At 42.1% G+C, this 27,062-nt stretch overlaps 1 protein-coding gene across 9 annotated transcripts in view; it reads left to right on the forward strand.

Annotated features, from left to right (window-relative positions):
* The window catches only part of NOD1 (nucleotide binding oligomerization domain containing 1), an 81,150-nt gene that overhangs the window by 14,092 nt on the left and 39,996 nt on the right, over positions 1-27,062 (forward strand). For 5 of the 9 annotated variants that reach the window (XM_067042403.1, XM_067042404.1, XM_067042398.1 and 2 more), the window contains exons 2-3: positions 24,937-25,242; positions 26,350-26,524. The exons of 2 other annotated variants lie outside the window; for them this stretch is intronic. In XM_067042403.1, the coding sequence (XP_066898504.1) occupies positions 25,042-25,242; positions 26,350-26,524 (376 nt within the window). In that variant the 5' untranslated portion in view covers positions 24,937-25,041. Of the gene's footprint in view, positions 1-23,022; positions 23,116-24,936; positions 25,243-26,349; positions 26,525-27,062 lie in introns of those variants that run through there. 2 more of the 9 variants (XM_067042402.1, XM_067042400.1) reach the window with 2 other exon arrangements.

Consider the following 27,062-nt stretch of genomic DNA (forward strand, 5'->3'; position numbering starts at 1 on the left):
CACAAGGCCAGTGAGGATGTTGGGAAATGATTTTCTTGAGGTTTCTGTTCTCCATCTAGCTTCCACACCCCCTTCAGTTGGGATGGAGGCCAAATTATCTGCTCAACCTGGGAGTCAACATTCATATCCACTCTGTGGGCAGGGTGACCTCTGCAACCTCTGTGCTTGGGCTCCGCTGGATGATTTTGCACAGAACAAAGCTGCTGCTGAATGGACGTGTTTGCCAGTAACTTCAGGGAACATTGAGGTGATTTCTGTTTGGGGTTTATTCTAATGATGCATGGGATGGAAAGGCACACCTGGGTGGCTGTGGAGACCATGGTGCTGAGCAGTGGGCAGTCTTTAGCCCTTAGCTTGTGTGCTGTGAGTTATCAGGGCTCGGCATCTCTCTCTGGGTGTCTCGGATCCAAACCCTCTAAGAGATAGAGGCTCTCTCCGCTTCTCTCTGACACCTTTTACTACAGAGGGCTCCAGCGGGGCCAAGGAAGCCTTTGGGGGAGCTACAGACAGCCTTGGCTCTCTGTGATCATTTCTCAGTCACTCTTATAGTCCCTTGTTCTGTGTCCATCCGCCCGGCTGTGTTGTAACCTCTGTGGGTGTTGGGACCTGCTTACCCTCCGTGTGCCTCAGTTTCCTCATTGTAAATGGGTGGTAACAGTGACCTCTGCCAGAGAACAGAGAAGGTTATGCAAGGTGATAATTAGTATTCACTGTATGCCAGCCCTGGTCTAGGCACTTCGTGACCATGAACTCAACCCTACAGCAACACTTGGAGGTAGGGACTGTCAGAGACTTGGAGGAGACTGAGGCACAGAGAGGACAGCTGACTTGCCGATGAGCCAGTGGAGTCACGTCTGAACTCAGCCCGCTGGCTCCAGAGACCGCTTTGAATCGTTATGTTATCCGGCCTCCTGCAGTGAGTGGAAGGTGTTAGGTCAACACTGGGCCCCCAGTGAAGCGCTCACTCAGTTTTAGCAGTGACTGTCAGGGCTCTGCTGGGGCCCCGAGCAGCACAGGCTTGATACTGGGTTTCCAGGGAAGGATGCCCGAAGCTCTGGATCCCAGAGCATCCTGACCCCTGCCTACCCACTGAAGCCCTTCTTCAGGCCTGTCCGTGTCCACGGATAGCATGCCGTTGTGTGCCTGGCAGCTGGTGGAGGCTGCAGAGCATGGTGTCCAGATTTGCCCTGGCAGTTCAGGCAGGCAGGGCCAAACCGAGAAAGGGGGCTACCATTTGGCATCAATTTTTTTTTTTTTTTTGCGGTACGCGGGCATCTCACTGTTGTGGCCTCTCCCGTTGCGGAGCACAGGCTCCGGACGCGCAGGCTCACCGGCCATGGCTCACGGGTCCAGCCGCTCCGCGGTATGTGGGATCTTCCCGGACCGGGGCATGAACCCGCGCCCCCTGCATCGGCAGGCAGACTCTCAACCACTGCGCCACCAGGGAAGCCCTTGGCATCAATTTTGATCCTCTGTTTGGCACATGGAATTTCTCAGGAACGAGGCTTTAAAGCAGCAAAGAGTGGCAGGTGGTTCTTACTCTATAAAATAAAAACCAGGGAAAGCAAAGCATCTGTCAGAAACCAGCTACTGCAGCTCAAAAGAGGGCCTTCGCGGTTACAAAGAAACATGAGATAATGGTAGAGGTACACCACATACATATAGTGTGATGCCAAACGTGCAAAAAAGATCAGTATAGGTATAACATCGTAGAGAAAAGCAGAAAGGGAAAATACTCCAAAATGTTAACAGTGGGTGATGGGTGAGTTTTGTTTCTCTCAACTTTTTTTTTTGCATTTCCAAATTTTCCACAGTGAGCAGGTGGAAATGCACAATATAAATAATATGACTTAAGTTTTTGTTTTCCTGTTCTAATACATGCATATAAGGCTATATATTTCTGACTTTTTAAATTGTATCCCACAAATTTTGTATGTTGTAATTTCATTATTATGCAATTCAAAATCTTTTCTAATTTCCACTTTTATTTCTTCTTTGACCTATGGTTTGGGGATTTTTCTAGGTATTTTAAAATTTTTTATTTCTAGCTTTATTCCACTGTGGTCAGAGAACATTTTCTGAGTGATTTCAGTTCTTTAAAATTTGTTAAGAACTTGCTTTGTGGCCCAGTATATTGGTCAACTTTATAGACACTCCACATGCACTCTAAATGCTGGGCGTTCTGTTGCTGTTGGCTTCAGTGTTCTATAGATGTCAGTCTAGACATTTTGTTCACATTCTCCATATTCTTTCACTTTTTGCTCTATTCTTTCAGTTATTCTGAGAAATGTATTACAGTCCCTCACTGTTTGAAAATCCTCACTGATTGTGGGTTTATATATTCCTCCTTAGTATGTTTGTCAATTTTTGCTTTATATATTTTGAAAATAAGTTACTACGTGCATACAAACTAATGTTTCTGTAACAACCTTTAAAAGTAATTATCATTATGAAATGTTCCTTTACCTCTAATAACATTTCTTTCCTTAAATTCTACTTTAATTTTAATATAGCTCTACCAGCTCCCTTTTGGTTAGTTTATACCTAGTATATCATGTCCCACTTGGGGGAATGAGTAAGTGAATGAATTAATTAAACCCTGTCATTTTATTTAAGGTGTATCTTTTTTTTGTGTGTGTGTGGGGGTACGCTGTGCCTCTCACTGTTGTGGCCTCTCCTGTTGCGGAGCACAGGCTCTGGACGCGCAGGCTCAGCGGCCATGGCTCACGGGCCCAGCTGCCCCACTGCATGTGGGACCTTCCCAGACCGGGGCATGAACCCGTGTCCCCTGCATCGGCAGGCGGACTCTCAACCACTGCGCCACCAGGGAAGCCCAAGGTGTATCTTTTAAAGCAGCATATAGTTTTTTTCTCAAGTCTGCCAACCTGTGTTGTATAATTGGTATATTTAGTCCATTTATATTTAATTGAATTACTAACATTTGGATTTATATATGTTGTCTAGTTTTTATTAGTCTCACCACTTTTGCATTCTGTTTTCCCCTCTCCCTGCCTTCTTTTAGAGTTAAGCATATTTATTATTACATTACTTCCTTCTATTGTCTTGTATTCTCTTACTATTTTTATTAATAGCAATTTTAGAGATTAAGACCTGGATCCTTGAATTATTACTATCTAATATAAAGTAATACTTTTGCCTATTACCAGAAAATGCTTTGAATTTAGAACACTTTAACTCCATTTACTCCCTTCCACCTTTTTGTGTTATTACTGTTTAAATATTTTTGTTTTTTTAGTTGAGGTATAGTTGATGTACAACATTATGTTTCTTGTGTACAACATAGTGATTCATGATTTTTAAAGGTTATATTCCATTTATATTATAAGATATTGGCCATATTCCCTGTGTTACACTATATATACTTGTAGCTTATTTATTTTATACATAATAGTTTGTACCTTTTAATCCCCTACCCCTATCTTGCCCCTCTCCTTTTCCTCTCTCCCTGCTGATAACCAATAGTTTGTTCTCTATATCTGTGAGTCTGTTTCTTTTTTGTTAAATTTACTAATTTGTTCTATTTTTTAGATTCCACATATAAGTTGTATTATACATTGTCTTTCTCTGTCTGACTTATTTCACTTGGCACAATACCCTGCAAGTCCATCTGTGTTGCTGCAAATGGCAAAATTTCATTCTTTTTTATGGCTGAGTAGTATTCCTCTGTGTGTGTGTGTGTGTGTGTGTGTGTGTGTGTGTGTGTATCTCACAACTTTATCCATTCATCTGTTGATGGATACTTATGTTGCTTCATATCTTGCCAATTGTAAACAATGCTGCTATGCACATTGGGGTGCATGTATCTTTTTTTAAAAAATTTTATTTATTTATTTATTTTTGGCTGTATGGGGCCTTTGTTTCTGTGCGTGGGCTTTCTCTAGTTGCGGCAAGCAGGGGCCACTCTTCATCGCGGTGCACAGGCCTCTCACTATCTCGGCCTCTCGTTGCGGAGCACAGGCTCTAGACGCGCGGGCTCAGTAGTTGTGGCTCACGGTCCCAGTTGCTCTGTGGCATGTGGGATCTTCCCACACCAGGGCTTGAACCCGTGTCCCCTGCATTGGCAGGCAGATTCACAACCACTGCGCCACCAGGAAAGCCCCATGTATCTTTTTGAATTATTGTTTTCATGGGTTTTTTCCCGAATAAATACCCAGGAGTGGAATTACTGGGTCGTATGGTAGTTTTATTTTTAGTTTTCTGAGAAACCTCCATACTGTTTTTCATAGTGGCTGCACCAGTTTACACTCCCACCAACAGTGTACAAGGGTTCCATTTCAGCACATCCTTGCCAACATTTGTTATTTGTGTTCTTTGTGATGATAGCCATTCTGACACGTGTGAGGTGATATCTCTTTGAGGTTTTAATTTTCATTTCTCTGATGATTAATGATGTTGAGCATCTTTTCACATGCCTGTTGGCCATCTGTATGTCTTCATTGGAATGTCTTTTCAAGTCTTCTGCTCATTTTTTAAATGGGTGGTTTGGAGTATTTTGTTTTTGTTTTCTTTTTTTTGGCTGCACTGTATGGCTTGTGGGATCTTAGTTCCCTGACCAGGGATCAAACCCATACCTTCTGCAGTGGAAGCGTGGGGTCTTAACCAGGGGACACCAGGGAGGTCTAGGTTGTTTGGGTTTTGTTGTTGCGTTGTATAAGCTGTTTATATATTTTGAATATTAACACCTCATCTGTTATATCATTTGTAAATGTTTTCTCCAATTCAGTAAGGTGTCTTTTTGTTTTGTTGATGGTTTCTTTTGCTGTGCAAAAGCTTTTAAGTTTAATTATGTCCTATTTGTTTGTTTATGCTTTTATTTCCTTTGCTTTAGGAGACAGATTCAAAAAAATATTGCTATGATTTATGTCAAAGAGTATTCCATCTATGTTTTCTCCTAGGAGTTTTATGGTTTCTGGTCTTACATTTAGGTCTTTAATCCATTTTGAGTTTATATTTGTATATGGTGTTAGAGAATGTTCTAATTTTATTCTTTTATGTGTGGCTGTCCAGTTTTCCCAGCACTACTTATTGAAGAGACTGTCTTTTCTCCATTGTATATTCTTGCCTCCTGTGTCATAAAATAATTGACCATAAGTGTGTGGGTTTATTTCTAGGCTCTCTATTCTGTTCCATTGATCTATGTGCCTTTTTGTGCCAGTACCATACTCTTGATTACTGTAGCTTTGTTGTATAGTCTGAAGTCAGGAAACATGATTCCTTCTGTTCTTATTCAAGATTGTTTTGGCTATTCAAGATCTTTTGTTTTTCCATACAAATTTTAGAATTGAGTGTTCTAGTTCCATGAAATATGGCATCGATATTTTTCTTTTTTTAATTGAAGTATAGGTGATTTACAATATTGTGTTAATTACTGCTGTACAGCAAAGTGATTCAGTTATACGTATATATACATTCTTAATATTCTTTTCCATTATGGGTTATCATAGGATATCAAATATGGTTCTCTGTGCTATATAGTAGGACCTTGTTGTTTATCCATTCTATATATAAAAGCTTACATCTGCTAGTCCCAAATTCCCAATCCATCCCTATCCCCCCACTTGGCAACTACCAGTCTGTTCTTTATGTCATTGATTCTGTTTGTTTCATAGATAGGTTCATTTGTGTCATATTTTAGATTCCACATATAAGTGAATTCATATGGTATTTGTCTTTCTTTTTCTCCCTTCACTTAGTTTGATAATCTCTAGTTGCATCGATGTTGCTGCAAATGGCATTATTTCATTCTTTTTTATGGCTCAGTAGTATTCCATTGCATATATATACCGCATCTTCTTTATCCATTCATCTGTCAATGGACATTTAGGTTGTTTCCCTGTCTTGGCTATTGTGAATAGTACTGCTATGAACATAGGGGTGCATGTATCTTTTTGAATTATAGTTTTGTCTGGACATATGTCCAGAAGTGGGATTGCTGGATCATATGGTAGTTCTATTTTTAGTTTTCTGAGGAATCTCCATACTGTTTTCCACAGTGGCTGCACCAACTTACATTCCCACCAACAGAGTAGGAGGGTTCCCTTTTCTCCACACCTTCTTCAGCAGTAGACTTTTGATGATGGCCATTCTGACCAGTGTGGGGAGGTAGCTCATTGTGGTTTTGATTTGCATTTCTCTAATAATTAGCAATGTTGAGCATCTTTTCATGTGCCTATTGGTCATCTGTATTTCTTCTTCGGAGAAATGTCTCTTTAGGTCTTCTGCCCATTTTTTGATTGGGTTGTTTGTTTTTGTTGTTGTATGAGCTGTTTGTATGTTTTGGAAACTAAGCTCTTGTCTGTCGCATCGTTTGCAAATATTTTCTCCCATTCTATAGGTTGTCTTTTCATTTTTTTTTTTTAGTAAATTTATTTCATGTATTTATTTTTGGCTGCATTGGGTCTTTGTTGCTGCGCGTGGGCTTTTCTCTAGTTGCGGTGAGTGGGGGCTACTCTTCATTGCAGTGCGTGGACTTCTTATTGAGGTGGCTTCTCTTGTTGTGGAGCATGGGCTCTAGGCACGTGGGCTCAGTAGTTGTGGCGTGCAGGCTCAGTAGTTGTGGCACATGGGCATAGTTGCTCTGTGGCATGTGGGATCTTCCCGGACCAGGGCTCAAAACGTGTGTCCCCTGCATTGGCAGGCAGATTCTCAACCACTGTGCCACCAGGGAAGCCCTGTCTTTTCTTTTTGTTTATGGTTTCCTTTGCTGTGCAAAAGCTTGTAAGTTTGATTAGGTCCCATTTGTTTATTTTTGTTTTTATTTCTATTGCCTTGGGACACTGACCTAAGAAAACATTGGTACAGTCTATGTTAGAGAATGTTTTGCCTATGTTTTCTGCTAGGAGTTTTATGGTATCATGTCTTATGTTTAAGTCTTTAAGCCATTTTGAGTTTACTTTTGTGTATGGTGAGAGGTTGTGTTCTAAATTCCTTGAGTTACGTGCGGCTGTCCAATTTCCCAACACCACTTGCCGAAGAGACCATCTTTTTCCCATTGTATATGCTTGCCTCCTTTGTCAAAGGTTAATGTCTAAGGTTAATTGACCATAGGTGTTTGGGTTTATTTCTGGACTCTGTTCTGTTCCATGGATCCATATGTCTGTTTTTGTGCCAATACTATGCTTTTTTTGGTTACTATAGCTTTGTTGTATTGTCTGAAGTCTCGGATGTTTATGCCTTCTGCTTTGTTCTTTTGTTTCAGGATTGCTTTGGCAATTTTGGGTCTTTTATGGTTCCATATGAATTTTAGGATTATTTGTTCTAGTTCTGCGAAAAATGTCATGGGTAATTTGATACGGACTGCATTAAATCTGTAGATTGCTTTGGGTAGTATGGCCATTTTAACAATATTCTTCCAATCCAAGAGCATGGAATATCTTTTTCATTTCTTTGAATCATCTTGAATTTCCTTTATTAATGTTTTATAGTTCTCAGCATATGTCTTCCTCCTTGGTGAGGTTTATTCCTAAATAATTTATTTTTGGAGTTGCAATTTTAAAAGATATTGCTTTTTTACATTCCCTTTCTGATATTTCATTATTGGTGTAAAGAAATGCAACCGATTTCCATATGTTAATCTTGTATCCTGCTACCTTGCTGAATTCGTTTATCAGTCCTAGTAGTTTTTGTGTGGAGTCTTTAGGGTTTTGTATATATGGTATCATATCATCTACATATAATGACAGTTTTACCTCTTCCCTTCCAATCTGGATACGTTTTATTTCTTTTTTCTGTATGATTGATGTAGCTAGGACTTCCAATACTATGTTGAATAGAAGAGGTGACAGTGGGTATCCTTGTCTTCTTCCAGATTTTGGTGGGAAAGTTTTCAGCTTTTCATCATTTATACTGGCTGTGGATTTGTCATGAATAGCTTTTACTATCTTGAGGTATGTTCCCTTTATACCCACTTTGGTAAGAGTTTTTTTCCTGAGTGGATGTTGGATTTTGTCAAATGCTTTTTCTGCATGTATTGAGATGAGCATGTGGTTTTTGCCTTTTCCTTTTGTTTATGTGGTGTATCATATTGATTGATTTGCATACATTGAACCATCCTTGTGAACTTGGGATGAATCCCACTTGGTCGTGGTATTTGATTTTTTTTTTTTTATGTGTGGTTGGATTCAGTTTGCTAATATTTTGTTGAGAATTTTTGCATCTATATTCTTCAGAGATATTGACCTGTAATTTTCTGTTTTGCTGGTATCTTTGTCTGGTTTTGGTATCCCAGGGTGATGGTGGCTTCATAGAATATCCTTGGGAGTATTCCCTCCTCTTCAGTTTTTTGGAAGAGTTTGAGAAGGATTGGTGTAAGTTCTTCTTTGTATATTTGCTAGAATTCACCTGTGAAGCCATCTGGTCCTGGACTTTTGTTTGTAGGGAGTTTTAAAATTTCAGATTGTGTTTACTTCTAGTGATTGGTCTCTTCAAATTATCTGTTTCTTCTTGATTAAATTTTGGTGGGCTGTATGTTTCTAGAAACTTGTTCATTTCTTCTGGGTTGTTGAATTTGTTGGCATATAACTGTTCATAATATTCCCTTATGGTTTTTTGTATTTCTTTGGTATCAGTTGTTATGTCTCTTTTTCTTATTTTGTTTATTTGGGTTCTCTATCTTTTCTTCTTGGTGAGCCTGGCCAGAGGTTTGTCAATCTTGTTTATCCTTTCAAAGAACCAGCTCTTGGTTTTATTGTTTTTTAATCTCTATTTTATTTTCCTCTCTAATCTTTATCATTTCCTTCCTTCTGCTGACTTTAGGTTTTGTTTGCTCTTGTTTTTTAAATTCTTTTAAGTGGTAGGTTAGGTTGTTTATTGTAGATTTTTCTTATTTTTTAAGAAAGGCCTGTATCACTATGAACTTCTCTCTAAGAACTGCTTTTGCTGCATCCCATAGATTTTGTATGGTTGTATTTTCATTGTCATTTGTCTCAAGGTATTTTAAAATTTCCTCTTTCATTTCATTGTTGACCCATTGGTTGTTTAGTGCCATGTTGTTTAGTCTCCATGTAATCATTTATTTTTTCTCATTTCTTTTTCTGTGGTTAATTTCTAGTTTCATGCCATTGTGGTCAGAAAAGATGCTTGAGATAATTTCTATACTCTTAAAATGTTGAGGCTTGTTTCGAGCCCTAGTATGTGGTCAGCCCTAGAGAATATTCCATGAGCACTTGAAAAGAATGTATTCTGTTTTTTTGGAGGTATGTCCTGAAAATATCAATTAAGTCTAACTGTTCTATTGTATCATTTAGGATCTCTGTTGCCTTATTGACTCTCTGTCTGGAAGACCTGTCCATTGATGTGGGTGGGGTGTTAAAGTCTCCTACTATTATTGTATTCCCGTCAATTTCTCCCATTATGTCTGTTAGTATTTATTTTATGCATTTGGGTGCTCCTATATTAGGTGCATATATGTTGACAAATGTAAAATCCTCTTCTTGCATTGATCCTTTTATCATTATATAGTGTCCTTCTTTATCTTTCTTTATAGCCTTTGTTTTAAAGTCTATTTAGTCTCATGAGTATTGTGATCCCCACCTTTTCATGATATATCTTTTTCCACCCCCTCACTTTCAATCTATGTGTGTCCTTTGCCCTAAAGTGCATCTCTTGTAGGCAGCATATTTTAGGCTCTTATGTTTTTATCCAATCTGCCACTCTGTGTCTTTTGATTGGAGCATTTAGTCCATTGACATTTGAGGTAATTATTGATAGATATGTATTTATTGCCATTTTTAAACCTTGTTTTCCCATTGATTTTATATGTTATCTTTGTCCCTTTTTCTTTTTGTTTTTCCTTTTGGGGTTTGATGACTTTATTTTGTATTATACTTACATTCTCTTCTTTTTGGCTTTTGTGAATCTATTGTATGTTTTTGATGTGTGGTTACCCTGTTTTTCAAGTATGTTAACCTATTCCTATATCTACTTGCCTTAGACTGGTAGTCATATAGGCTCAAACACATTCTAGGAAAAAAAAAATCTACATTTTCTTACTCCCCTCCCCCACATTTTATGGTTTTGATGTCCTCTTTTACAGCTTCATTCTTGTCCTTTTGCTGTTCATTGTTGTTATCATCACTTTCACAGAAACTTTTTAATCTGTACTGGCTTATTTAAGTGATTTATTTTCCAATTGTGATTTTTTTCTTTCCTATAGGTTCATACTTTTTTTCTTTCTAGAGAAGACCTTTCAATATATCCTTTAGAATACGTTCAGTATTGCTGTATTCTGTTAGTTTTTGCTTGTCTGAGAAATTCTTTATCTCTCCTTCTATTCTAAATGATAATATTGCTGGGTAGAGTATCCTAGGTGGCAGATTTTTCCCTTTTAGTATTTTGAATATATCTTGCCACTCCCTTCTGGCCTGCAGTGTTTCTGTAGAGAAATCAGCTGATAGCCTTATGGGCATTACCTTGTAATTAACTCTTTGTTTTTTCTTGCTGCCTTTAGAATCCTCTCTTTACCTTTTGCCATTTTTATTATGTCTTGGTGTAGGTCTGTTTGGGTTTATCTTGTTTGGGACCCTCTGTGCTTCCTGTACCTGGATATGTTTCGAAAGTTTTCAGCCATAATTCTTCAGATACATTTTCGATCCCCTTTTCTCTTTCTTCTCCTTTTGGAATCCCTATTATGTGTATGTTTTATATTATCCCATAGGTCTCTTATATTGCTTTCATTGTTTTAATTTGGCTTTCTGTCTGATATCCTGATTGGGTGATTTCCATTATCCTGTCTTCCAGGTCACTTATTTGTTTTTCTGCATTATTCATTCTGCTATTCTATGCTATTCTGCTATTCTATGCCTTTAGCTCAGCTTTTGTCTCTGCAAATGAATTTTCTTTTTTGGCCACGCTGTGCGGCTTGTGGGATCCCAGTTCCCACAGGGATTGAACCAGCCCTCAGCAGTGAAAGTGCCAAGCCCTAACCACTGGGATGCCAGGGAATTCCCTGCAAATGAGTTTTATATTTTTTGGTTCCTCTTTATAGTTTCTAGTTCCTTTTTACAGTACTCTGCATTTCCGTTGATAGTGTTTCTTAATTCCTTCAGTATTTTCATTATCTCCTTTTTGAAATCAGTGTCTACTAGTCTGGAGAGGTGTGCTTCACTGCTTGTTCTTTCAGGGGAATGCTGTTGGTCTTTTACCTGGGAGTGGTTCCTCAGCTTCATTTTACTTATTTCTCTTACTCTGTGAGTTTAGGAGAAACGATTATCTGGTGTGGTCTTGGAAAGCTGTTTATATGTGGGGGTGTCCCTGTGTAATTTGTGTGGGTTAATATATTTGGTGTCAGGACTGTTTTTAGTATGGATGCCTGTCACTTCTTTCTTCAGTGTGTGTTGGTTGTTCTCCCCTTGATAAGGGGTGTGCAGGTGTTGTGGCTGGTGCCCAGCCCTGGGGTTCTTGGCAGTGGTGGCGGCTCAGGTGCACCCCCAGAGCACATGATGGGGACAAAGGTGGTGGCTCATGACCACTCCTGGGGTCCAGGAGGGAGGCGACAGTGGTTCCCAACCACTCCTGGAGTCTGCAAAGGGGTGGTGGTGGCTCACGACTGCTTCTGCAGCCTGGGCAGGCAGTGTTCTGCCCTCTGTGAGCATGTGCACGGGGTAAAAGGCTACAGTCTGGGTCCTGCCCCTCCCCTCATGCACTCCCCAAACAGTGGTGACTGGTCTCTAAGTTGGCTCAAACTTCCTCCGTGTACACCCCCAGCCATGGTTGCACTGGATTCCAGCCCCCTGAGGCCATCTTCACACGGTGAACCCAGTGCTCTCCCCAGTTCTGATCTCTGAAGCCCAAATTCCAGCACCCAGCCCCCGCCTGTACTGGCGGATACATGTCTCAGGCTGGGAAGCGCAGGGCAGTGTAGGGTGGCAGCACTGACCATCTGTGCAGTTCTCCCTCTGCTCTGGCTGCTGCAAACCAGCAGCACTCTCCTACAAGGCTCTGAAGCTCCCTTTCTGTCCCAGCAGCTCTCCCCACTGGTGAGGGGGCTTCCCAGGGTGCAGGGACCTTTCCTCTTTCACAGCTTCCTCCCAGGAGCACAGGTGCTGTCATGAGACCTTTCTTGATTTTTATCTTTTCTATTTCCTACCTGGTTACATAGAAATTTTCTTGCCCTTTCAGCAATCTGAGGTATTCTGTCAGTATTCAGTAGACATTCTGTGAGAATCATTCCACAGGTAGATGTATTTTTGATGTATTTGTGGGAGAAGGTGAGCTTCATATCCTACTACTCTGCCATCTTGATCCTATGCTCTGCCATTGGTATTCTGATAGGGATTGCATTGAATCTGTAGATTGCCTTGGGTAGTATGGTCATTTTTAACAATAATAATTCTCCCAATTCATGACCATGGAATACCTTTTTTTTTTTTTTTTTAAGACATTCACTTAAAAAATTTTTATTTATTTATTTATTTTTGGCTGCGTTGGGTCTTCATTGTTGTGTGTGCGCTTTCTCTAGTTGCAGCGAGCGGGGGCTACCCTTCGTTGCAGTGCACAGGCTTCTCATTGTGATGGCTTCTCTTGTTGCAGAGCACGGGCTCTAGGCGCGTAGGCTTCAGTAGTTATGGCACATGGGCTCAGTAGTTGTGGCTTGTGGGCTCTAGACCTCAGGCTCAGTAGTTGTGGCACATGGGCTTAGTTGCTCTGTGGCATGTGGGATCTTCCTGGACCAGGGCTTGAACCCATGTCCCCTGCATTGGCAGACAGATTCTTAAGCACTGTGCCACCAGGGAAGCCCCAACCATGGTATATCTGTATGTTTGTATCATCTTCAGTCTTTTAAATCAGTGTCCTATGGTTTTCCGAGTACCGGTCTTTTACCTCCTTAGGTAGGTTTATTCCTAGGTATTTTATTCTTTTTCATGCAGTGCTAAATGGGATTGTTTCCTTAACTTCTCTTTCTGTTAGTTTGTTATTAGTGTATAGAAATGCAACAGATTTCTGTATTTTAATTTTGTATGCTGCAACTTTACTGAGTTCATTGATGAGCTCTAGTAGTTTTTTGGTGGCATCTTTAGGATGTTCTATGTATAGTCATGTCATCTGCAAGCAGTGACCGTTTTACTTCTTTCCCAATTTGGATACCTTTTATTTCTTTTTCTAGTCTGATTGCTGTCTCTAGGACTTCAATACTATGTTGTATAAAAGTGGCAGGAGTTGGTATCCTTGTCTTCTTCCTAATCTTAGTGTAAATGCTTTCAGATTTTCACCATTGAGTATGATGTTAGCTGTGGACTTGTCATATATGGCCTTTATTATGTTGAAGTATGTTCCCTCTCTGCCCTCTTTCTGGAGAGTTTTTATTGTAAACAATATTGAATTTTGTCAAAAGCTTTTTCTGAGTCTGTTGAGATGATCATATGGTTTTTATTCTTCAATTTGTTAATATGGTGTAGCACATTGATTGATTTGCAGATATTGAAAAATCCTTGCATCCCTGGGATAAATCCCACTTGATCATGGTGTATGATTTTTTTAAGAGTTGTTGGATATGATTTGTTAATATTTTGTTGAGGATTTTTGTGTCTGTTAATCGGTGATATTGGCCTGTAACTTTCTTTTGTGTGATATCTTTGTCTGGTTTTGCTATCAGGGTGATGCTGGCCTTGTAGAGTGAGTTCAGAAGCATTCCTTCCTATGTAATATTTTGGAATAGTTTGAGTATAGGTGTTAACTTTTCTTTAAATGCTTGGTACAATGCACCTGTGAAGCCATCTGGTCCTGGACTTTTGTTGGAGTATTTTTTTAAAATTACTGATTCAATTTCATTATTGGCAATTGGTCTGTTCATATTTTCTATTCCTGGTTCAGTCTTGGGAGATGGCACATTTCTAGGAATTTGTCCATTTTTTTCTAGATTACCCATTTTATTAGCATATAGTTCTCAGTATTCCCTTATGATCCTTTGTATCTCTGTTGTGTTGGTTGTAATTTCTTTTTCATTCCTGATTGTATTGATTGGGCCTCTCTCTCTCTCTGTCTTTTTCGATGAGTCTGGCTAAAGGTTTATTAGTTTCGTTTATCTTTTCAAAGAGCCAGCTCTAAGTTTCATTGATCTTTTCTGTTGTTCTTTTAGTCTCTATTTCATTTATTTCTGCGCTAACCTTTATGATTTCTTTCCTTCTACTAACTTCAGATTTTGTTTGTTCTTTATTTAGCTCCCTGAGGTATAAAGTTAGGTTGTTTATTTGAGATTTTTCTTGTTTCCTGAGGTAAGCTTGTATCGCTATAAACTTCTCTCTTAGTACTGTTTTTGCTGTGTCCCATAGATTTTTGGATCATTGTGTTTTTGTTTTCATTTGTCACCAAGTATTTTTGGATTTCCTCTTTGATTACTTTGGTGATCCACTGGTTGTGTAGTAGCATATTGTTTAGCCTCCAAGTGTTTGTGGGTTTTGCAGTTTTTTTCTTGTAGTTGATTTCTAGTCTCATAGCATTGTGGTGGGAAAAGATGCTTGATATGATTTCAGTCTTCTTAAATTTACTGGTTTTTTTTGTGGCCTCACATGTGATCTGTCCTGGAGAATGTTCCATGTGTACTTGAAAAGTATTCTTCTGCTTTTGGATGGAATGCCCTATATATATCTATTAAGTCCACCTGGTTTAATATGCCATTTAATGCCAGTGTTTTCTTATTGGTTTTCTGTCTGGATGACCTGTCCATTGATGTAAGTGGGGCGTTAAAAGTCCCCTACTATTATTGTGCTATTCTCAGTTTCTCCCTTTATGTCTTTTAATATTTACTTTATGTGTTTATGTGCTCCTATGTTGGGTGTATATATATTTACAATTGTTATATTGTCTTGGATTGATTCCTTGATCATTAGGTAATGTCCTTCTTTGTCTCTTATAACAGTCTTTATTTTTATTATTATTATTTTTTGCGGTACGTGGGCCTCTCACCTCTGTGGCACCTTCTGTTGCGGAGCACAGGCTCCGGACGTGCAGGCTCAGCGGCCATGGCTCATGGGCCCAGCTGCTCCGCAGCATGTGGGATCTTCCTGGACCGGGGCACAAACCCGTGTCCCCTGCATTGGCAGGCGGACTCTCAACCACTGCACCACCAGGGAAGCCCAACAGTCTTTATTTTAAAGTCTATTTTGTCTGATATAAGTATTGCTACCTTGGCTTTCTTTTGCCTTCCATTTGCATGGAATACCCTTTTCCATCCCCTCACTTTCATTCTGTGTGTGTCTCTAGATCTGAAGTGAGTCTCTTGTAGGCAACATATATAGGGGTGTTTTTTTGTTTCCATTCAGCCACTCTGTGTCTTGATTGGAGCATTTGTTCCATTTACATTTAAAGTAATTTTTGATATTGTGTTCTTATTGCCACTCTGTTAATTGGGGATTGTATTTTAGGTCATTTTGTTCATTTCTTCTTTTGTTCTCTTGTGATTTGAAGACTATCTTTAGTATTGTTTGGATTCCTTTTTCTTTTTAGTGTGTATATCTAATTTAGATTTTTGTTTTGTGGTTACTGTGAGGTTTATATATAGCAATCTATATATATACATGATTGTTTTAAGTTGCTGATCTCTTAACAAATTCACTTTAACAACCCTGTGTTTGTACTCTCCTCCCCTCATGATTACTGTTTTGGATATCATGTTTTACATTTAATTGTTCTGTGTATCCCTTAACTGCTTATGGTTGATATAAGCAATTTTACTACTTTTGTCTTTTAACCTTCCTACTAGTTTTGTGTGTGGATGATTTCCTACCTTTACTATATGTTTGTCTTGTTTTTTTCTTTAATAGATCTTTATTGGAGTATAATTGCTTCACAATACTGTGTTAGTTTCTGTTGCACAACAAAGCAAATCAGCCATATGCATACACATGTCCCCATATCCCCTCCCTTTTGAGCCTCCCTCCCATCCTCCCTATCCCACCGCTCTAGGTCATCGGTAAAGCACTGAGCCAATCTCCCTGTGCTATGCTGCTACTTCCCACCAGCCAACTATTTTACATTCAGTAGTGTATATATTGTCAATGCTACTCTCACTTCACCCCAGCTTCACCCTCCCACCCCATATCCTCAAGTCCATTCTCTATGTCTGCCTCTTTATTCCTGCCCTGCAACTACGTTCATCAGTACCATTTTTTTTAGATTCCATATATATGCGTTAGCATATGGTATTTGTTTCTCTCTTTCTGACTTACTTCTTTGTATGACAGACTCTAGGTCCATCCACCTCACTACAAATAACTCAATTTCATTTCTTTTTATGGCTGAGTTTTATTCCATTGTATACATGTGCCAGATCTTCTTTATCCATTCGTCTGTCGATGGACATTTAGGTTGGTTCTATGTCCTGGCTACTGTAAATAGTGCTGCAATGAACATTGTGGTACGTGACTCTTATTTTTTTTTTGCAGTACTCGAGCCTCTCACTGTTGTGGCCTCTCCCGTTGTGGAGCACAGGCTCCGGACGCACCTGCTCAGTGGCCATGGCTCACGGGCCCAACCGCTCCGCAGCATGTGGGACCTTCCCGGACTGGGGCACGAACCCGTGTCCCCTGCATCGGCAGGCGGACTCTCAACCACTGCGCCACCAGGGAAGCCCCATGTCTCTTTTTGAATTTTGCTTTTCTCAGGGTGTATGCCCAGTAGTGGGATTGCTAGTTCATACAGTAGTTCTATTTTTGGTTTTTTAAGGAACCTCCATACTGTTTTCCATAGTGGTTTTATCAATTTACATTCCCATCAACAGTGCAGGAGGGTTCCCTTTTCACCACACCTTTCCAGCATTTATTGTTTCTAGATTTTTTGATAATGGCCATTCTGACCGGTGTGAGGTGATAAGGCATTGTACTTTTGATTTGCATATCTCTAATAATTAGTGATGTTGAGCATCTTTTCATGTATATGTTGGTCTTTACTGATGAGATTTTTTTTCCTTTCATGATTTTCTTGTTGCTAATTGTGTCCTTTTCATTTTTGCTTAGGGCAGTTCCTTTAACATTTCTTGTTAAGCTGGATTGGAGGTGCTGAACTCTTTTAAAAGCTTTTGCTTGTCTGTAAAGCTTTTGATCTCCCCATGAAATCTGAATGAGAGTCTTTCTGGGTAGAGTATTCTTGGTTGTAGGTTTTCCCCTTTCATCACTTTATATTGTGCAACTCTCTTCTGCCCTGCAGAGTTTCTGCTGAAAAGTCAGCTGATAGCCTTATGGGAGTTCCCTTTTACATAACATGTTGCTTTTCCATTGCTGTTTTTAATATTCTCTCATTATCTTTAATTTTGCCATTTTAATTACAGTGCATGTTGGTGTATTCACCTTTGGGTTGATCCTGTTTGGGACTCTGTACTTCCTGGACATGGATGTCTGTTTCCTTTCCTAGGTTAGGGAAGTTTTCAATTAGTATGCCTTCAATTATGTTCTCAGCCCCTTTCTCTCTCCCTTCTCCTTTTGGGACCCCTATAATGCAAATATGTTGTGTTTGATATTTTCCCAGAGGTCTCTTAAAACGGTCCTCATTTTTTTTCATTCTTTTTTCTCTCTAGCATCAGTGATTTCCTCTACTGTCTTCCAGCTTGCTGATCCATTCCTCTGTATTGTTTAGTCTATTGTTGGTTCTTCTAGTTTATTTTTTGTTTGTTATTCTTCATGTCTGTTTGGTTGTTCTTTAGATTTTCTAACTCTTCGTTAAAAGCTTCTAACTTCTAATTCTGTGCATCCGTTCTTCCGAGTTCTTTGATCATCTTTATGATCATTACCTTGAACTCATTCTCAGGTAGATTGCCTATGTCCACTTCACTTAGTTCTTTTTCTGGGGTTTTATCTGTAAAAAAAATGTTTTTAAATTTTATTTATTCATTTATTTAATTTTTGGCTGCATTGGGTCTTCGCTGCTGCACGCGGGGCTTTCTCTAGTTGCAGTGAGTGGGGGCTACTCTTTGTTGTGGGGCGCAGCCTTCTCATTGTGGTGGCTTCTCCTGTTGCAGAGCACAGGCTCTAGGCGTGTGGGCTTCAGTAGTTGTGGCTCGCAGGCTCTAGAGCGCAGGCTCAGTAGTTGTGGCACACGGGCTTAGTTGCTCCACGGCATGTGGGATCTTCCCGGACCAGGGCTCGAACCTGTGTCCCATGCATTGGCAGCCGGATTCTTAACCACTGCACCACCAGGGAAGCTCCCTGGGGTTTTATCTTGATTCTTCATTTGGAACATGTTATTCTGCTGCCTCATTTTGCCTAAGTTGCTGTTTTGTTTTTTATTTATGTGTCTGGTAGGTTGGTTACATTTCCCAGCCTTGAAGAATAAGCCTTTTGTAGACAACCTATGCATCTCAGGACACTTCCCTTTCCTCACCAGAACTATATGCTCTAAGGCTTCCCACATGAGGGCTGCGTGGATCTTTCTGTTGTGGTGGGCTGACTATGTGTACGGTCTGGTAAGCTTGGTTGGCCCTTGGTCTCTTTGGTTGCCATTTCCTGCCTTGTGCAGAGGCTGTTGGCTGCTGGTTTGTGGGACTGGGTCATGAGGTGGCTGACTGCAGAACTCCAGGGGACTATACTAGTGCTGGGTTACTGGTGGGTTGAGTCAGGGTCCAGGAGACCCTGGGGGCTGTTGCTCACCCACTGGTGGGTGAAGCCAGGTCCTGGGGCTAGTACTGGCCTACTGGTAGGCAGAGCTGGGTCCTGGGGTCTGGTTGCAGAGCCCAAGGGTCCCAGAGCATGTGTCAGACCACTGGTGGGTGGGGCCAGTTCCTGACAAAGCTGGCTGCAGGACCTGGGGTGTCTGGAAGCTTGTGTTGTCCTGCTAGTGGGAGGGTCCTGGGCACAACTGGTCCGAGGGTAGGGTATGGGCAACTAGTGAATGGGGAGGTCTGCAGACTGCAGGACAGTGGTTTTCTTGCAACTGCTGTCTGCCCCCTGGTGGGTGGGGCTGGTGCCCTGGGGATTCTGGTGCTGGTTCCTGACCACTGTTGGGTGGAGCTGGGTCCCAGGGTCTCTGGCTGGAGGGTCCTGGTGGTCTTGGTTCTAGTGCCTGTGTACTGGTGCGTGGAGCCGGGTCCTGGGTCCTCTGGTGGGCAGGGCTGTGTCCAGAGGCAGCTGTGGATCAAAGGGTCTTAAAGCAGCCTCTCTGTTGGTGGGTGGGGATGTGTCCATGCCCTGTTAGTTGCTTGGCCTGAGGTGTCCCAGCACTGGTGCCCCAAGTGGGGCTGGGGCCTGGGGCTAATAAGCTAGAGGGAGGATTCCAAAATGGTGCTTGGCCAGCACCAGTGTCCACATGGTAGAAAGAGCTCCCCAAAATGGGTTTTGCCAGTTTCTATGTCCCCACGGTGAGCTGTAGTTGCCTCCTGCCTCTCCAGGAGACTCGCTAGGAATAGCAGGTAGGTTTGAACCAGCCTCCAGTCAAGTTACTGCTTCTGCCCTGGGTTCCAGAGGATGTGAGATTTTATATCTGTCCTTTCAGTATGAAGTCTCTATTTCCCCCAGCCCTCTGGGACTCTCGGAAGTAAGCCCCACTGAACTTCAAAGCCAGATGTTCTGGGTGCTCATCTTCCTGGTGCAGGACCCCTGGGCTGGGAGCCTGACATGCGGCTTGGACCTCTCACTCCTTTGGAAGAACCTGTGCGGTCATAATTATTCTGCTGTTTGTGGATTGCCCAGCTAGGGATATGGGACTTGACTATATGGCAGCTCTGCCCCTCCTCCCTACCTCTCTGTGCTTCCTTTTTTATATCTTTAGTTGTATAAGAAATTTTCTGGCAGGTTCCAGTCATTTTCATCAATGGTTGTTCTGCAAATAGTTGTGATTTTGGTGTACCATAGGAGGAGGTGAGCTCAGGGTCTTTCTAGTCTGCCATCTTGCAAGTCTCCCTTGTTTAAATGTTAATTCTACATATATTTTAGACCCCACAAGATAGTAATGTTTTGTTCAGTCAATATACATTTATACTTACCCACATATTAAAACTTTCTGTTGCTCTCATTTTGTTTTAGTTTGGGATCATTTTTCTTCTACCTAAAAAACTCTTCAGTACTTATTTTAATGCAGCTATGCTGGCCACAATGTCTCTCAGTTTTTGTTTACCTGGAAATGTATTCTGCCTTTACATAATACTTCAGTGAAGTTTTTTTTTTTCCATACAGTAACATTCAGAGATTTTATGTGTACAAGTTGATGACTTTTGACAAATCATATGTATATATATGTGTATGTGTGTATGCATAATATACATAATACACATATGTTGTGTATGCATGTACCACACTTACACATGTGATATGCATATATACACATATTTATGCACAGTGATACATATATTCACGTGACATATGCAAGATAAAGAACATTTCTATCACCCCAGCAATTTCTCTTATTCCTCTATGCAGTCAAGTTCTCCTTTACTCCTATCCCCCTACCCAGGAAACCACTGCTCTGATCTAGATCAGATTTCTAGAATCATATGAATGGAATCATATACTACATGCTTTTTTTGCGGTACACGGGCCTCCCACTGCTGTGGCCTCTCCCGCTGCGGAGCACAGGCTCCGGACGCGCAGGCTCAGCGGCCACGGCTCACGGGCCCAGCCCCTCCGCGGCATGCGGGATCCTCCCGGACCGGGGCACAAACCCGTATCCCCTGCATCGGCAGGTGGACTTTCAACCACTGTGCCACCAGGGAAGCCCTATATGCTTTTTTGAGTCTTGTTTCTCTCAGCATAACATCTTTGATACTCATTCATATCATATTAGTATTTCATTAATATTTATTTTAAAATTTATTTTAAATTATTTTTGGCTGTGTTGGGTCATTGTTGCTGCATGCGGGCTTTCTCTAGTTGTGGCGAGCCGGGGTTACTCTTCCTTGCGGTGCGTGGGCTTCTCATTGCGGTGGCTTCTCGTTGTGGAGCACGGGCTCTAGGCACACGGGCTTCAGTAGTTGTGGCACGTGGGCTCAGTAGTTGTGGCACATGGCCTTAGTTGCTCTGCGGCATGTGGAATCTTCCCGGATCAGGGCTCGAGCCTGTGTCCCCTGCATTGGCAGGTGGATTCTTAAGCACTGTGCCACCAGGAAGTCTCTCATATTTACTTTTGAATAGCACTCTACTGTATGAATGCACCCCGATCTGCTGATCCACCCACCTGTAGTTGCCCTCTCTGGGAACAACAAGCTACCTTATCAGAGCTGGCAGTGGAAGCCCCTTGTTTAAAAAAAAAAAAAAAAAAAAAAATTGTCCAAACCTCTGAACCGTTTCAGAAGGCAGAGTTCTAGAATGAGAAGTTACTAAATCGAAACTTTTCACAGGCTTCTTGATAAATACGTCAGATGGCTTTCTGGAAGTTTTCCATCAGTTTACATTCCCAGTGTGAAAGTTCCTGTCTCACCATGCGATCAATAGCATTTTTGTATCTTATTTTCTGATATTTTCAAGCATGCAAAATTGAATCTAATCACTGAAAGGAATTTCTCTTCATTCTAAACCACTAGGTCCTATACTTATTTTCTCCCTGAGTTTACAGAATTATCAGTGACCTTACTTCTTTAACCCCCATCTCACTGACTTTCTGAGAAACTAATCTGAAAAGCCAATTCAGAGTCGTTTCTGGCATCAGTATTTCTGGTAAACAGATGCCCATGAACTGAGTTTCTCTGCAGCATTCCATGATGTTGATTTGGTCTACCCTTGGATTCTGTTTACCAGGGCAGGATCAGCTTTCTTTGTTTCCTTTCCCATCATCCATGCCTTGTTAAGTTCCTGCTGAATTGAGCAAACTCTGAAAATCTGATTAAATCTCAAACCAGAGCTCTGGATGTTACAAAACAACAGCCTCCTTGCCAGCTGGCTGACATGTAATTCATTGCTTTGGTTAGGTGGCCATAGATCAGGGTATTTTCCTTAAGTTTCTGCCTCTGATGGTAAGAGGTAGTGATGTCTGTGGGTGATACTACGGGAAAGGGCCGGGAAGACACGTCACTGGTCTTGTGGGAATCACAGGCTTGGAAGAGGCAGAAGCCAGGAGTGAAATGGGACTCACAGTGAGGAAGGATGAGGATTGGGAGCAAAGGAGTGAAGGCCATTGTGTAACACCCATTCCAAGCCTTGGTAAGAATGAAGCCATAGGACGGAAAAACCCTGAATCACCAAGGGGGAAGGCAATTCCCTTGCCAGTTCTCTCAGATTTACCATGATCTCAGAGAGAAAGTCTCAGTCTTGTGCTACTGTGTCTTTAATACCTCTCAAATGCTTCTAAGAGAAAACAGGCCTCAGACCAAGAACCTCTCCAGGCAACACTGTTGAGCTGGAGTACAATAGCATGGTTTTGTTTCTAGCGAATTTATTTTTGTATTACTTTCTATTTATTGCAAATGATTTTTTTGTTTTCAATGGTAATATAAATTTTCCTTTAAAATTAGTCTGAGTTGTAAAGTCAAGTCAATTTAAAGTAAAAAGTTAAGCAAATAACTTTGCTTATGGGACTCATTTATGGCCAAAATAGTGACTATGGTGCCTGAATGACTGAGATTTGGAAAACACTGTCCCAAAGGAAGAAGGTAAAGAGAGTACTCTGAGATCCTACAGCTCTGGATTTAAAAATTATTCTTTCTCCAATTTCATTCATTCATTCATTCATTCATTTATTTGTTCACCATTCAGCACAAGTGGGTTTTTTTTTTAATATAAATTTATTTATTTACTTATTTTTGGCTGTGTTGGGTCTTCATTGCTGTGCGTGGGCTTTCTCTAGTTGCCGCGAGCGGGGGCTGCTCTTCGTTGCAGCACGCAGGCTTCTCATTGCGTTGGCTTCTCTTGTTGCGGAGCACGGGCTCTAGGCACGCGGGCTTCAGTAGTTGTGGCTCGCAGGCTCAGTAGTTGTGGCGCATAGGCTGAGTTGCTCCACGGCATGTGGGATCTTCCCGGACCAGGGCTCAAACCCGTGTCCCCTGCATTGGCAGGCAGATTCTTAACCACTGCGCCACCAGGGAAGCCCTAAGAGTGTTTTCAAAGAAACTTTTCTCTCTTTTTTTTTCTTTTTGACTTTGCAGATTGCAGAAAGAAATTTGAAATTGAAGATTTAAAGAGAGAATGTTGTTTTAAAATATTCTCACTTTCTTCAAAGAACACATGACAAAAACTTAGAAAGGTATTCTTAACCAGGAATTTAAATATACATTTAACATTATCAACTGGTATCCCTTAAGGGAACTAATTTTCTAAAGCTATGGATTCTTAAGTGGGTCATAGAATTGACAACAATAGAAAAAGCTGAATTAGAGTCAAATCAATCAGCATACTTTTAGTGCAGTAGTAGCTAATCACTCATTTTCATCCCTTTAAATTCCATTTGGTAAGACTCTCTTGCCTTTCTGTTGTTTATTTTTTTTTATTTATTTATTTTTGGCTGCGTTGGGTCTCCGTTGCTGCACGCAGGCTTTTCTCTAGTTGTGGCGAGCGGGCTTCTCATTACGGTGGTTTCTCCTGTTGCGGAGCATGGGCTCTAGGCGTTCGGGCTTCAGTAGTTGTGGCACACAGCCTCAGTAGTTGTGGCACATGGGCCCTGGAGCACGCAGGCTTTAGTAGTTGTGGTGCATGGGCTCAGTAGTTGTGGCTCGTGGGCTCTAGAGCGCAGGCTCAGTATTTGTGGTGCACGGGCTTAGTTGCTCCGCAGCATGTGGGATCTTCCCTGACCAGGGCTTGAACCCATGTCCCCTGCATTGGCCAGTGGATTCTTAACCACTGCGCCACCAGGGAAGTCCCTTTCTGTTGTTTAGAATGTTAGAATGTACTGTCTTTTGCTCAATCAGTCAGGTTATGAAAGGAAGGTTACTGTGTGGGGTCGCACTGAGAATCTCTATAAGGCTTGCATTTGGCAACTTGATAGGTAAAAGAAGAAAAAATGCAAGTGTGTCAAAGATCAGGAGACTAGTATGTGACTTGGTGGAAAAAAATGTGAGAACCACTAGACCTGAATGTTAACATATGTGGGCTCATGAAACATACATGTTTAGAGGTCTATGAATTTTTTTTTTGAGTTCTACAAAAAAACATTAAACTCTCTCTCTAGAGTGTGTGCATTTTAGACAGAGGACTAAGTGGCCAGTTCAAGGCCTTTCTACTTCCAAGCGTGTGATCCATTTATATCCACAGGATGACTGGAGAATTAAGTGGCTGAGAGATCTTAGTCTAAAAGAAAGAAATGGGTACAATTCTGGGGTAGTGCAGAGAAACTCAAGGTATTTTTTTAATACCCAAATAAAAGAGCTTGGGCCCCTGTCCCTACCGAGACAGGAAGTTCAGCATATGCATGAGGTTTTCAAGGATTTCCAGGGAGACATTGTCTCCTGGTCATCTATTCCTTGGAATTGTCAACTCTCCCTCTCATCTTCCTTCTGTCCTCCTTCACTCCATAATGGCCATTGCTGCTCCTTCATTCCCTAAGGTGCTTGTATGTAGCCCACTTGGCTGGAGATATAAGGAGAGCTGGGGCAGGGGTGTGGGGAGAGCTCCGGTGCAGGCAGTAATGACTGACACATCGCTGTCCCCAGGCTCCCGGGCTCTGGCTACCACAGGAGACTTCATGCCAGCTCACTCTCTCCCACCAACCTCATAGTTCCTCTGCTCCCAATTCTGGGTGCTGTCCCCTCATGGGGCATGTGGAAACTTCTAATTCCAGTTACCTAATTTGGAAAATATACCTTTGCACCCCTATCCCAATCTAGGACTGAGACACACTAAAATATAATAATTAAGTTTTGCTAAACAATAGTGTTGTCTACCTCTGGTCATCTACCCTAGTGTACAAGCAGGAGCAATTAAATTATGATTTTTACTTGATTACGTCTCAGATCAATGTCTTAAGTATGACTCCTTCCTGTTCTAAATAGAGAAATTGCAGGACCGAAGAAAAGGGGAGGGCTCTTTGCCATGGCTTTGGTTTTGTTGGTGACTTCCTTTGTTTCTTCAGGGTTTGCGCTGAGAGGCTGGCCTTGTATCCCGATTGCCCTTCTGCCAGGAAGGCACATGCAGCCAAAAATGAATTTGGGAGAAGCAGCCACTTGCTCCTGTAACCATGGAAAAGCAGGGCCGCAGTGAGATGGAAATAATCCCGCCAGAGTCTCACTCCTACATCAAATTGTTGAAAGTCAACCGGGAGCATCTGGTCACTCACGTCCGCAACACTCAGTGTCTGCTGGACAACTTGCTACAGAATGACTACTTCTCCGCCGAAGACGTGGAGATCGTGTGTGCCTGCCCCACGCAGCCCGACAAGGTGCTGGTGACAGGGGTGCCAGCCTTGGTGGCCAGACAGGGCTTCTCCCCGCTGACCTGGGTGAAGAGCTTTGGGAGTTCGGTACATTGGGTGGAATTTCCTGTCGGGGCTACCTACCACGCAGAAATGCTCGAGTTACCAGCTTATCCCGCAATCACGCGTTTTCACTTCCGTGTTCCTGAAACACAGCGAACTCTTCTGACCTCTCCATTCTCCTTGCTGTGCGTATTGGTTCTCAAACAACTTGTTTTCCAGTTCACTTTAAATGAGTGAATTCTTTAAAAAGAAAACGAGCATGAAACACTAGCAATGCCGCCCATTCCGTGCCCTTAAACTCTGGAGAGCTGCTCACTGCTGGGAACGGCTCTGAGAATTCCTCCGCTTGAGGAACCGGCTGCATCCCAGCCTGGGTCCACGGCAAAGACTCTTCCACACTCCACTGTGGGAAGTCTTCACAGCCCTTAGTTTCACTTTAGCTTTGTGTCATCTTCTGAAAAAATAGAATGGCAAGATGAAAACCTTCTTGGGGAGAGGAGTGACAGAATTCATTTGTAACATGAGCCTGTTGGGCTTGGAAGAGACCAGAAGGGTTTCTGGGAAAAGCACAGTAGAACACTGGGGTGGTTTTTTCCCCTGAATTTTTAATAAGACAAAAAGCTTTTGTAAGGTACACCTCACACGGGGGTCTGCTGTCCCCTCGCAGTGTGGCCCAGCGCCCATCTCATTATGCCTAATGGGTGACTTTCTCCCCCTCAGCACTCATTCCCAGAGAGCAATAGCGGTAGCTTAAGAGAGAAAAGGAGAAAAGAAGGGAAAGGGAAATTCCAGGGGATCGCTCGGCTCTAGTTGTGAGTCTGACCCTTTTATTTTTAGGCTCCTGGAAGCCTCTGGTTTCCTAGAGCTGTGAGGTTTGTTTCTTGCTCAGGTGGTCCATTTTACAGATCCTGGGCATTTGGCGTGTAACATCTCATACCAGCTGGGTGGACCGTCAAGCTCGAGGCTGTAGTAAGAGCTCAGAGCCCTGCATGGGAGCCTCTCCAGGCTCCCGGGGGGGAGGGGCAGACACCCCTAGTGCTGGCTCACACCTTACTGCTTGTGCCATGCTAGGTCCGCAAAATTCTGGACCTGGTGCAGAGCAAGGGCGAGGAGGTGTCCGAGTTCTTCCTCTATGTGCTACAGCGACTCACAGACGCTTACGTGGACCTCAGGCCTTGGCTGTCGGAGATCAGCTTCTCCCCTTCCCAGCTCATTCAGAGCAAAGCTGTTGTCAACACGGATCCAGGTATGAGCCAGCCCCCGGGGAGACCGCAGCCACCAAGCAAGCAAGGCCCCCGGGGATTGAAAATGCTATCTGTGTGGGTCCATCAGGAGATAAAGGCGGGGTCCACCTTGACCAGCCCTGCCTTCCACCTCAGGCAGCAGGCTCGGCTGCTGTGTTCCTTTTAGAAAGGAGAGCTGGTCCCTGTCACCCTAGTGCAGCCCAGGGAACTGTGACTGAACTGACCACAGATAGCTGGTCTGATTTATGTAGGGAGCCATGGAAGTGTAGGAATGACCTCTGTTCTGACCTCTTTCTGACTTCCTTTTCTGACATATCTAGACATTTTAGTGGTTGTACAAATTCAAGTTTGCATTTTTTTTCCTTCTTGAAGATCTTTCCAAATTTGATTCCAGGCAAAGAATTCTTCTATCACCCCTGACTGCCAGTCCTTATTTCCAAAGCACCATGGGTCCCCTTTAGTTAAATGATTCGTTCAACAGGTATTTATGATGTACTCAGCATGTGCCAGGGCTGGGTGTGCTGGATGCCAGGGGTACAG

Source organism: Kogia breviceps, chromosome 9, assembly GCF_026419965.1.
Source record: "Kogia breviceps isolate mKogBre1 chromosome 9, mKogBre1 haplotype 1, whole genome shotgun sequence".
In the NCBI taxonomy this organism is placed as follows: domain Eukaryota; kingdom Metazoa; phylum Chordata; class Mammalia; order Artiodactyla; family Physeteridae; genus Kogia; species Kogia breviceps.